The sequence below is a fragment of the Juglans microcarpa x Juglans regia genome, chromosome 2S, assembly GCF_004785595.1.
Source record: "Juglans microcarpa x Juglans regia isolate MS1-56 chromosome 2S, Jm3101_v1.0, whole genome shotgun sequence".
NCBI classification, from domain to species: domain Eukaryota; kingdom Viridiplantae; phylum Streptophyta; class Magnoliopsida; order Fagales; family Juglandaceae; genus Juglans; species Juglans microcarpa x Juglans regia.
In genome coordinates, this window is record NC_054597.1 from 28,960,639 (window position 1) to 28,973,446 (window position 12,808).

General features: G+C 36.5%; 1 protein-coding gene across 4 annotated transcripts; it reads right to left on the reverse strand.

Moving 5' to 3' along the window:
• Positions 1–1,903: 1,903 nt before the first annotated feature.
• On the reverse strand, positions 1,904–12,237 carry LOC121253144 (NADPH:adrenodoxin oxidoreductase, mitochondrial). Of its 4 annotated transcripts, XM_041153079.1 has the most exons (15): positions 12,074–12,237; positions 10,756–10,909; positions 10,456–10,560; positions 10,147–10,260; positions 10,002–10,055; positions 9,724–9,840; positions 7,360–7,469; positions 7,217–7,290; positions 6,544–6,605; positions 6,080–6,278; positions 5,801–5,861; positions 5,452–5,519; positions 2,723–2,868; positions 2,371–2,617; positions 1,904–2,171 (listed from the first exon to the last, which is right to left on the reverse strand). In XM_041153079.1, the coding sequence occupies exons 2-14, from the start codon at positions 10,876–10,878 to the stop codon at positions 2,384–2,386; spliced, it is 1,467 nt and encodes a 488-aa protein (XP_041009013.1). In that variant the 5' UTR covers positions 10,879–10,909; positions 12,074–12,237; the 3' UTR covers positions 1,904–2,171; positions 2,371–2,383. The 4 variants fall into 4 exon arrangements, with proteins under 4 accessions (XP_041009013.1, XP_041009014.1, XP_041009012.1 ...); XM_041153080.1 differs by lacking the exon at positions 1,904–2,171 and having other exon boundaries at positions 2,216–2,617; positions 10,756–10,904; XM_041153078.1 differs by lacking the exon at positions 1,904–2,171 and having other exon boundaries at positions 2,216–2,617.
• Positions 12,238–12,808: the final 571 nt, after the last annotated feature.

Consider the following 12,808-nt stretch of genomic DNA (forward strand, 5'->3'; position numbering starts at 1 on the left):
AGGATGGTTACGTGGGGTTATTCTCATTATTATTTCCTAGGCACTTTGGCATGCTCGTTGTGCAGCTCGAATGGAAGAAGTGGCTTTTGATTGGAGGGGGATAGTCTGTACGGTGAAAGGTTTCATTCTGCAAATTTTCATTACTTTGCGGAAGTTCAAAAAATTGGGATCCAATGAGCATGTCATTCTAAGGGATTTAAATTGCCCCATTGTGCCAGTTGTCTCAAAGACTCCTAAGCTTATTGCGTGGTCTCGGCCTGGCTTGCTGGCCAAGGTTTGTTTAAATTAAATGTTGATAGAGGCTCCTATGGGAATCCGGGTGCATCGAGTGGGGATGGTGTCATTCAAGAGGCTCAGGGATGGTTGGGGGGTTTGTGCATCGTCATGGACATGATACAAATATTGTTGTGGAATCTCGGGCATTTTTAGATGAGTTGCGACTGTGTAATCATCTTGGTCTAAGGGATGTTTTAGTGGAATCAAATTCAAATGTAGCGCTGGGTTGATTTCTTTTGGGGATCTGCAATTATTAGTATTTATGAGATTTTTAGGAGGAAGCTATGGATCTCTTTTCTTCTCTTAATGTTCAAATTCGTCATATTTTTAGAGAGACTAATATGGTCACCAAATTTTTTGGCTAAAGTACGTGTCGATGGTTTTGGTTCAGGGAGACTTCGTGGACTTGTACGTATGGATAAATGGGGCATCCCTTATATTCATCGTTAGTCATAGTTTGATTGTTGGGCATTATTTTTTTCCTTGTCGCTGTACATGGTTTTCCTCTGCCTGAGTGAGGATTTTTTTCAATAAACAGAGGTCCCAGCCTCCTTTTCTTCAAAAAACTTTTTAAAAAAAAACAACTGACTTATTTCTGTGCACTCTCGCCCTCACGTGTGGAATCATCCCATGTAGACTCACGGTTCACCTGCAGAATCAAGCAAGAATTTGAAAGCAAGAGGTTCGAAGTCATGACCGATTTTCTAATATCACGTGAAATCAACTATTCTTTTGAAATTTAAATCTATAGGAATGATTTATTTTTGTATTTCGTCAAGTTGCTTGTGACCGAATAAACAAAAATCTCACCCTACTGTACCTAAAATATCTGGCTTACTCGAGCTTAAATGCTCACTTTAGGAAATTGTAACCACAGCAATTATAATTTATTGCATCTAAAAAATATAAAAAATTAGCAAGACTAGAAACTTGGCTCTCCAAAATTTCCCCTAATTTTTTTTTTTTTCAACAAACTTACATTGAATGAAAAAAGAGAATACAAGAGGAGAGGGTGGGAGACCTTAACAAAAACTTCTTTACAGAAACTGCAATGCATGCAACTGAAAAAAATTAAACAAGCAATGGAACCAATAAATTGAATCGAAGCCCTCATTCCTTAACTAAGTCAAGGAGGAACCGCTGCAATAACGGTTATAAAATCCAACGGATGGGATTTGTTGTATACAGTTGTAATCCGCATCCATGAAAGAAGTACTGCCAACCAACTGTTCAAGAGTCATTGACGAAGATCTTCATATCCTTTTTCTCCAGAGTCCAGTCGTTGACGAAGAAGCACTTCAACCCTCTTCCATTTTTTCTTTTAGTTGACCAGGAGCTTTGTGCTTTTTTAAAAAATGGGGGTATGGTGTACAATGACATCTACTTCATCCGAGATCATTACAAAGCGCACTTCATGACAACTCAATTCTGGGTTGTTCTAAAAATACCCAAGCAGTAGCATTTTCTTGGCTTCAGGCCAAGAGACATAGGACAGACTTTGTGTAGCCATTTCCCATTTTTACTTTTCATTTCTAGTTATGTATTAACCTGTTTAGTGTATTTGATGGGATTCCCCACCCCCACCGTTTGTACTATATCTTTCTCATACCAAAAAATAAAAACCTATTTACGATACCCAGGATTTTATTCTCAATTCTGAGGAGAAACGCTTTTACATACGGAAGTACGTCAACGTAATAAGATGGAAATGAGAAATTAATAAGAGTATATAGCATCACTCTGATGATACTCCAAGAAGGGTTTCTCCTCAACAGTTTCGTCATCTCTAATGATATTTCCAATACAAACACATCAAATTCTGATGTATTCAATGCCTTTTGTTATACGTCTTAGCAAGTGCATCCGCCGTCTCCACATGGTGGACTACCTGGTTTCTGCGAGACTAAATCGTCTATTTTATTTTATTCATATAACCTCTTTTAGATTTATTTTTTATTACTTGAATGTATAAACTTGGAATTATTACAGCAGGAAATAAAAAAAAAATGGGGGCAACATTTCCCTTCTATAGGTGGTTTTTTATTGTCTTTAACACAAAAAGGGGCACTTCAAGCAAAGAAAAAGAATCCTCACATGTGAAGTTGATTTATTCCGTTGCAGCTTTCAGTAGCTCCTCCCAAGTGGCTAATTTTTCCCGGGGTTTGTTTTTAAGACTCCCAACTCTCCTTTCTGTGGAGTCTATCTTTTCCCAAGCATTAAATGGTACGACTCTGACATTTCGGTTATCTAGCAAGTGGAGGAGACCCTCTCTGCCTGGCTTGGGCGAGATAGATTTGGTTGCCAAAACTCCTTTATCAAGGTCTTCCAATATGCTCGCAACCTGCCATGTCAATCTGCCAGATTAGCAGCCCCCTAGCAAGATGTATGAAAGACATGATCATTTCATCTTTGTACTTCAGTATATGCGACAAAAGATTCCACTTACAGTTTCCTCAGCACAATAGAGGTTTGTAGCAATGATCCCGGTTGGTCCTCTTTTCAACCATCCGCATACATACAAGCCCTCCTCAAGCAGAGTAGGATCTTCTGAAGTATTGTGGAGAACTCGACCTCTAATGTTGGGGACTACACCTGGAAATGACACCATCCTTTAAGGCCACTTTCATAAATAAATATGATATCATTGATTCTTTATTCATTAAATCTTCATTAGTTTGGTGAATGGGGTATACAAGATAATCTCTAAGGTGTTAGCTAATCGTATGAGTGGGGTGTTGGGAAATATTATATCGAAATCTCAAATTGCCTTTGTAAGAGGGAGAAAAATTCTTGACTCGGATTAGTTGCTAATGACCATGTAGACAGCAGAATTAAATAAAATGAATCTGGAATTTTGATTAAATTGGACATGAAAAAAGCATATGACCATGTTAGTTGGGATTTTCTCTTGTATTTGCTTGGGAGATGTGGTTTTGGAGAGAAATGAGAGATTAGTTGGGATTTTCATTGCATTTTGGTGAATGGCACTCCGGTTGGGTTTTTTAATAGTTCATGCGGTTTGAGACAAGAAGATCCGCTATCTCCTTTTCTTTTCGTCCTTGTCATGGATGCATTGAGTAGAATGTTGGAAGTAGCGGTAGAAGGAAGGTACTTGTCGGGTTTTGAGGTGGGCAATGAGGAACAGAATAGCATGAAATCATCTCATCTTCTTTTTGCTGCTGACGCATTGATTTTCAGTGAGCCCAATCAAGAACATATTCGATCTTTGTGAGCATTGTTATTATGTTTTGAAGCTGTATCAGGTCTCAGGATTAACCTAAACAAGTTTGAAATTGTGGTGGGTGCCATAGGTAATATTTCAGATTTGGCTAATATTTGGAGTGTAAGATTGCTTCACTGCCACTAAAGTATCTTGGTCTTCCCTTGGGGACTCCTCACAAATCTGTTTTGATATGGGGATGGGGTTATTGAGAAGATTGAGAGAAGGTTAGCTGGATGGAAGAAGTTATATTTGTCTAAAGGAGGAAGAATTACTTTGATAAAGAGTACGTTGTATAGTCTTCTTACGTATTTTCTTTCACTTTTCCCTTTGCTGGCTGGGATTGCTAGTAGAATTGAGAAAATTTATCGTAATTTCTTATGGGGAGGAATAGGAGATAACAATAAGTTTCATTTGGTTAGTTGAAATAAGGTTTGTCAACTGGTTTCTTGTGAAGGATTGGGGGTGAGAAATTTGAGGTTATTTAATAAAGCACTCCTTGGAAAATGGCCTTAGAGATATCATGAAGAGAGAGATGCTTTATGGAAGAATGTTGTTGCTGTTAAATATGGGAGTGGGTGGGGGGATTGGTGTTCTAATGAAGTTAGAGAAGCGTATCGGGTGAGTTTATGGAAGGGTATTAGGAAAGATTGGGGGGAGTTTTCTAAACATATTAAATTTAAGGTGGGGGAAGGGAAGAGGTTTATTAGAGATTCAAATGACTGGGAAGTGAATGTTGTTTCAGATTTTCTGGAAAGAATTTATAACTCAAAAGTGATGCAGTGAAGAGAGAACAGGCTATTGTGGGATCATGCTGGAAATTTCAGGTTTTCAATCAATTCTTTTTATAAGGTGCTTAATTGTCATTCTGGCTGTGTATTCCCCTGGAAAAGCATTTGGAGGGTGAAGGTACCTACTATGGTGGCGTTCTTCAGTTGGGTGATTGCTCTAGGGAAAGTATTGACCACGGATAACCTTAGAAAACGCGGTTTGTGTATAGCTGATTGGTGTGTCATGTGCAAGAAGGATGATGAATATGTAAATCATCTTTTTTTTTTTTTTTTTTTTCACATTGTGAGGTGGCAAAGTCTTTGTGGAATGAGGTTATTGGTCAGATAGGTTTATATTGGGTGATGCCTAAGGAAGTTGTGGATCTCCTTGCCTGTTGGCGTGGTTTTGAGGCAAGGAAATGTGCTGCTACTAGATGGAGAATGATTCCTTGTGTTCAATGTGGTGTTTATGGCTGGAAAGGAATGGGAGATGTTTTGAAGACAGAGCGTTCTTTTGAAGATCTTCATTATTTTTTCTTTTGTACTTTGAGTTTGTGGGCTAGGATCTTTGTAAGGAATGATGATAATGTACTGAGTTTCTGTTGTAGTTTCCTGCTTTCTAGTGTGTAGTAGGTATTTCCTTTGTATACTTCCTGTGTACTTGGGCTGTGCCTATTCTTGGTAATGAAATTCTTATTAATTATAAAAAAAATAAAAAAAATCTTCATTAACTCAATATTTGGAGAACAGAAAGAAAAAGGTGAGAGTTAGCAGATGTCCTCCATATGTGTACTGCCTAGTGATTAGCTACCAAAGGATTTCAATTGGCCACACAATTAAATTGACATGTTTTTTTACATCATAATATAACTGAATGACTACATCCAAAGTATACTCAAAAGTTTTGAATTTTTTCCCCTCGGATGTCAAACACATAGTAAATAAAGCCTTTACCAAGCAGACTTTGGGGAGATATTACAAACTTGTCTGAAGAACACTTCATGTGATATAAGAGCATATACATATATATTTTCATAAATAAAATAAGATTTTATTCATCAAGTAAATAGGCAGCCCAAGGACACAGGAAGTCACTTGTATTTCCAAGACAAATATTACTTGCAAGCAATGAGAATGAAAAAGAATGGAACATTCCTATTTGGTGGATCCAATCTATTGTTTTACCTTTCTGATGATCAAAGGGCAAACCAACGACTGGTACTGATTTGTATCCAATGCTCTTTAGCACCATCCTAAATATAAAGAGAGCAGATTACCAAGTAGTCAGCACATTTCAGTAACCTGAATTGAAGATAGAGTAGACAGCTTAATTTGTTCATTCTTTCTATAGGGAAGACAGGAGCTCCTCCATCTTCTTGTAATTTATATTTTTTCCTTTTTTTGCTACCACTATGTGGCAGAGCCTAATTTCGACCAAAAAACATTTTAGTTATATTTACAATTAGACACCTATAGAGTATTAGCAAAATGATTAATAACTTATAATGTAAACTATAAAAAAAATGTATATTACCCACACTGAAGGTCGTCAAATTGTCCAGTACCAACTGCAACTCGTTTTCCACCACCAACATCTACATAAAAAATTGAATAATGCAATAATAACCACAGAACTTGGACAGACTAGAAATACTTGGTAACTTTGGAAAGGATCCATTTTCCAATACCATTCAAAAAAGCCCATCAGTAATTATGAAGAATGGAACATAGCTAGTTGGTTTACGAATTGAATCTACAATAGTATGCTCAGTACTGCATAAGAGAATTGCAACCACACAAGAAGGTTTACTACCTTTAAGAACTGTCTTCTCAAAGTGCACACCAGAAACATGGCCTCTTCCTTCATCTGAATCCAGAAATATATCTGGTTTCCGGAAGAAAACAAAATGGAGTTCACGTTGACCTGATCTTGGATAGGAATGTCCAGTGGTCGCTGCCTTAGAGAGCAACTCATAAACCCTTCTCTGAATTCGATTATTCTTTATTTCTTCCTTTGCCCAATGACAGCATCAAAACACAGATAAAATCAATATAACAAACCAAATACTAAAAAAAAAATACCAGATAGAGTAGCTATAATAGGTGCATTTTTTATTTAATCACAAAAAAGAACCTTAACATGGCAAAAACCAAACCTCATTATTAGTATTGTTGTTCTTGTCCTTGTTATTCTATTTTACTCATCCTTTTTGTAGCAAACAAAACCCGTTCAATTCTGTGAAAAGCACACAGAAATAACTGAGATCAGAGATATACCTCATCTTTCGAGGTCTTAAGAAGATCAGCTTCCCGAATTTGAATATAAAGATCTTTAATGCCTGCAATAAGATACCAATTATTCTACTAATTTCACATTTTAAAGGAAGTATTCATATAACAAAATCAGAGAAAATAATTAGAAGCAATTATTACACATTGAATGACCAACTATTAGACATCATACACGGGCAACATTAGAAAATTTGTGTACTGCACAAACAGTTATATTAAAGCATACTTGGTAAATGTTAATGAAACTATTTACATTAATTCAATAAGACCGCGATGCACATGATTTGTGGATGAAAAATGCTATAACTAAAAAAATTTACTGATCCACCATCCTCTAATTAATTCTTAAGAGAACAAACACCAAAACGGCAATAAAAAACCAAACAGTGGAAGTTAATATAAAACTAATCAACCATCTCTGTCAATAATAAAATAGTACTTCAAAAAACACTAGTTTGAATTGAACTTTCGAAACTTGGAATTGGAGGATCTCAGAAAATGTGTCAAAAGGCTCAAATGTACTGCAGGTTGTGGTTTTTTGGCCTGAACAGACTCCCAATGCAAAATCTTTTCCCAGCACTAGAAAAGGGCAATGAATTTTGTTTGAAGTAAAAAGGTAATGAATAACAATGTGCTGAGCAAGTGGAATGAAAATTACCAAGAACCTCACGTAACTCTTTAGCGGTACAAGCTGCTTGGACTGGTCCACGTCTTCCAACCAAATACACTTTCCTGCATATTTTCTCATATTACACAAAGTGATACATTTATCTCACTGCTACAAAATGGTAGAACAGAAACCTTATAGAGCTCTCCTCTAAAGCAGCCAAAGCATGGCTGGCAATATCAGTTGTTGCCAATTCTGTTGCCGGCCGTAAAAGGATACGTGCAACATCAAGAGCTACGTTACCCTGAAAGTAAAGAGAGAGAGATGTTACCTACAAAATTTAATTTACAACTTCATACTTTAGGCATCTCTAATGAAAAAAGTATCCATATGCTTTTAAGTCCATGTATGTTTTAACTTGTATTGTTATCTTGCATGTCAATCATAGGGCAGTCTTTACTTCTCTGTTTTCCCAATTCACATCATCATTTCTCTTCGTAACTAAACAAAAATCTTCTCCCAAGTATCTGGCATTGGTCACAACAAACAAAACTAGCCAGTTCACTCATCCAGGTTCATATTTTCAGTTCAACAATACATCAATAGGACTGTTCATCCGGGCCAAGTTTTTTCCCGGCCCGGTCCGGAACCCAGTAACTGGGTACCAGTTACGGGTTCCGGCCCGGAATAAACCCGGTCCGGTACCGAATCACTCTCTCATCTGCTCTACCTCTCTCTCTGCTATCTGCGATGCCGAATGGTGGAAGTGCTTGAGCTTGGGAACCAAGAGATTAGAACCTATTTCCGTTTGGATATATTTTCTTTCTTTCCTCTGTTTTGTTCTCTCTTTGTTGATTTTGGATTTTTTTTTTTTATGAGAATGTTTGAATGTTTGAGGAGTATCTGTTTAGATCTGTTTAGCTGCAAAATGCTAGAGCCGTGGGTTATTATTATTTGGAAGATTTGTTTAGATCTATTTAGATTTGTTTAGATCTGTTATATCCGAAAACTATATATATATATATATATATATATAATGAAGATTTGTTATTATTGGAAGAAATGGTTTTTAGGATGTTGTATCTTTGATTTTTCTAGATTTTTTTTAAAAAAAATTAGTTGTGATTATGGGTGGACTTTGGGAAAAAAAATTGGGGCCTTTGGGTTCCAAAATATTTTTAGGAAAAGCAAAGAATTCAGAGAGTTAAGCCAAGTTCAATCCAGTTTCAGACTTTAGAAGTTGTAGCCTTCCTCTTGTGGTCCAATCTCATTGCTATGTTCTGGTTCATTGACCTGGTAGATCTTTTTAGGTGGGAAGATCAACATGGCTTACATTTTTAAAGCTTCATGTTTCCATCAAGCTATCATTATCTTTGGTGAAGCAACTAGTCCTCTAATCACGTTTCTCATATTTAACTGTAAATATCTATTACAAGTTTTAATCTCATGCATTTATTTTTCTTGTTAGATGTCTAAAGCTTTTTAAGTTTATGAATTGGAGTAGTCATCGTCTTTGCTAGAGAAACTATATATACATTAATGTTGATGAGTGTGAGGACAGAGAGAATGTGTAGCTTTTTTATGGTTGAGTACTACTCTGTTTTATTTTCTTGTTTATTAATTTTGCTAAGAGAAGTGGCTGTCTAGGGATATGTTTTTGAATGAAAGCTCTACAAAATATTTGTTAGTGTGGGAGTATTTTGGAAAAAAAAAAGAAGCATAAGAATCCATTCTCATCTTAATCTTTAATTTAGTAAGTGGAATTTGTCTTAATCCTTGATTATAATCATTGTTCAAAACTTTTTGTGTTTTGCAGGATCTCTCCATCCAATTACTTGAAGTTGCTATTTGGTGTGGAGATTAAATCATTGATGGACATGCTACTGATTCTGTAATTTATATATTGTAATTTTGTATTTTGTAATGTAATGTATAAATAACAAATAATGTAATATGTAGTGGATTGCATTGTGATGCATGCATAGATGAATTTATGCATTTAGTATTTAGAACACATTATGCGTTCCAACTTGACTTTAAATTTTTTTTTAATAAAATAAAGGCTTTTGTATAAAAAATAATTATGGTTTGAAATTTGTTGTTTTGAAAATTTTTAAATAAATATAGGCTTTTACATAAAAAGAATTATGCATTCAAACAGAATTATGTTTTTAAATTTAATTAAATATGAACCTTTAGTTATTAAAAAAAAAAGGGTAAGATTTCTGGGTTTCGGCCCGGGTCATAACCCGGGTATATCCAGGCCGAAACCCGGCCCGAATTTAAAACCCGGGTTCCGGGCCGGGTATACCCAGGTACCCAGTCCGAAACCCGGATGAACAGTCTTATACATCAACATGAAACATTCTCTAACTTAAGCACGCTCTCACTAACTCCCCATTGTCCCTAAGCTCCTTCAACAAGGACCGTGATCTACCTAATTAGTTTTGCAGCACATATCCTAAATACTATTACTTATTTAGGCTGTAATAGGGAATGCTTGAATAATAATATGTAAAAGAAGTTGCTTTGTTGCAATTCACAAACATGAAAGATACCTGACCAAGGATGACAGCTGTATCAGTGTTCTTCAGCTCCAGATCTAGGTTTTTGCAATCTGGATGTCCATTATACCACCAAACAAATTCCCTAGCTGAGTGTATGCCAATAAGATCCTAGAAAAAGGCTCGTTACAAGAGTCACAATAAGCAAACTCCATACTTCAACATTTAATCAACACCTACGGTTCTAAACATAATCAAAGTTCAGAATTCTATAGAGCACTGAAAATGTAAAGAAAGAACACCAATTAGACACTGGTTCGTATTAAACATACTTCTCCAGGAATACCCAGAACTCTGTCACTTTCAGCACCATAGGCTAGCACAACCTGCTCAAACATAATGCCGATCAAACAAAGATTATATAATACTTGAAAGATGCTGTTTCCAGCATATGACAGCATAGTGCTAGCATCTCACCACATGGTATAACTCACGAAGCTCTGCCAGAGAAAGAGAAGACCCAAGCGTCACATTTCCAAAAAATGAGCACCGTTCATGTTGTGCAGCCCGGGAAAACTGATTGACCACAATCTGTTGCAAGTTTTCTGATAAACTAAGCTCAATTAAGACAAGCATTTCACATACACACATCAAGAACAAAAGGAAGAAGTTTAACGGTCATACAAAGTCATATAATCTACATGTAAACTATCCAGAAATCATTACTACAAATTCATAAAGAACCATGGATAGTACTACAAACTAGATATCGTCAAGTGGTCTTACCTTTGTTTCGGGATGATCAGGCGCTACACCAGAGCGTACTAGGCCAAATGGCGTGGGCAATCTATCAATGATATCAACTTGCGCTCCTTGATGCGCCTTCAACATCTGGAAACGTGCAATTATTCAAACAGAAGCACCTCATTTACAGTGTTGCTAAGTGAGCAAAAAGGAAACCAAAGCTTATGATTTTAACTTGAACTGTCACAGCGCCACAGTATTTTACAGGATCATTTTCTTAGCAAGCAAACCAATATACAAGCAAACTCATGCGTGTTAATGAGAGGGGGATGGAAGTTGTACCTTTTCGGCGGTGTAGAAGCCAGCGGGTCCGCTTCCAACAACACAAACTCGCAAAGGATGGGAAGAAACAGATGAAAATCTTCTTGAGAGCCAAGTTCTTGCTTGGAAAATCACCATTTTCATTGAGAAATAGAAGTTTGAGGAAGGTACTTCGCTAGGGTTTCAACTTCAAAATGTTCCAACAACACAAAATCAAGTTGAAATAAATAATCAAACACTAATAATTGCCCATATAATATGAAATTGCTCAATATAATATTAACTGTTCAACAACACAAAATTGCTCAATATAATCTGGATTCTAACAATTAACACTCAACATAATGAACTCTAGTCTCAATAGAGCTAAAAAAACAGAACTAAGTATGAAATTCCAACAAGCTGTGTAATGCAAGCAGAAATTCAAATTTTCTGGTTAAAAGACAAAACACATGTTTTGGACTGATATTATCTAAGACATGATTACCCTTCCTAGTTGCCATTTGGGCTATCAATATTGGTAGATGTTTAGGTTGAAACTGGATCAGGTGGCCATGTAGGCTATTTAAATCTGAATGTGGGCTTATTTTATGTCCATGGCTATAGCCATGGGCTGGCTTGGTTGGATTTCCAGAGTCCTTGATTTGCAGTTGCAAGCATGCTGATAAGATTCTGATCTGATCACTTGAAATTGTTTTGTAATTCTTATATGAAACTGATCTTAATTGACTTGTAAAAGTTTAGATACACTGATTTACATCTTATAAAAGATAAAAACAAGGAAAAAAAAAAAAAAAAGACTATGAATAATTACATAAATGAAAACTTTTTCAAGTTTGTTTCAGTGTGTTTTGACAGCAACTTGATGCACTGAATTTCCTAACACTGATTGATCTGTCACTACTGCAAGTGGGGAACATAATATCCAGGAATAGAAAAAAAAAAATGGAGGCTCAAGTAAACATTAAGTACTGTAACAGGATGTAAGATGGGCCTCATCCATTCGACAACAAAAGATACTCAAATAATTTTCAACCCAAACCCAGATCAGGCCGAGTCCTAGACTAACGATTGTGAACAAAATTTTTTATCTTGGAGCTACCAGATCATATATATGCAGAAACGAGACTTTTCTCTCTTGGAAAGCCAACATGCCGTCAAATCACCAAACCATACAAGCAAAGCCAAACCCAGAAATCCAATGGAGGTCCAGTACTCTTCTCAACAACAAATAAAAGATATACAAGTGAACAAGCACAGAATCATAGTTACGTACTCACGCACAGAATCATAGTTACAGGGGGAGAGAGAGAGAGAGAGAGAGAGAGAGAGAGAGTACCCGAACAAGTGAACAACGCCCTAGAGGGAAAGGCCGACGGCGACGAAGATGCGGCGCCGGCTATGAGGTCACGGCTCACGGGGTCACGATGGAGGCAAGGTTTCTTTAGCAAGCGTAACGAGAGAGCGGGAGAGCCGAGAGAGAGAGAGACTGGGGGCGGGGGGGGGGGGGGGGTTTAGTTTTTGGTAGGTGGTTTTACGGATTCCAGATCAGGCCGGAAAAATACTCTACCCAGATGAACAGTTTATTCGCCAAAGCTTCATTTTCAAAATTTCCAAAAGTTCAGATGCAACTTTATTGGGGTTTTTTAGTTTTAAATAGCATGGGTGGGCCAGGCCCATGTTAGTTTTAATATGACAAAATGGATCTACCCTTTGACTCGGCCGCTGTAGTCAAGGCTCTTATCGATGTGAGTGGAGTGTAGCTTTTGGATTATCGTGTTAAGTTAGACTCAAATAACTCGAGTTCAAATTTGTTGAGTTGAGTCAAGTTTGTGTTAATCAAACACGGGCTCGAACCGAGTCGAGTCATTTATCAATTTTTATTTATACTTTTTAACGAGTCTGAACCGAGCTGAACAAGTCGAATTATTACTCGAGTTTTGTTTCTTCTCTTATATTTTTTTTTAATACATTGAATAATTAAAAATACCAAAGTACAAAAAAAAAATATTAAATCTAATGAAAATTTTTACAATTAATATATAAACTATATTGAACTATAAAATTATAACAT

What these genes read in the sequence shown, in the direction of transcription:
- LOC121253144 (XM_041153079.1), bottom strand. Translation starts at nt 10,878, where the DNA reads ATGAAAATGGTGATTTTCCAAGCAAGAACTTGGCTCTCAAGAAGATTT. An exon ending in AGAGTTACGTGAGGTTCTTG is followed by an intron (nt 6,606 to 7,216) that starts GTAATTTTCATT and finishes ATCTTATTGCAG; the next exon opens with GCATTAAAGATCTTTATATT. An exon ending in TTAAGACCTCGAAAGATGAG is followed by an intron (nt 6,279 to 6,543) that starts GTATATCTCTGA and finishes CATTGGGCAAAG; the next exon opens with GAAGAAATAAAGAATAATCG.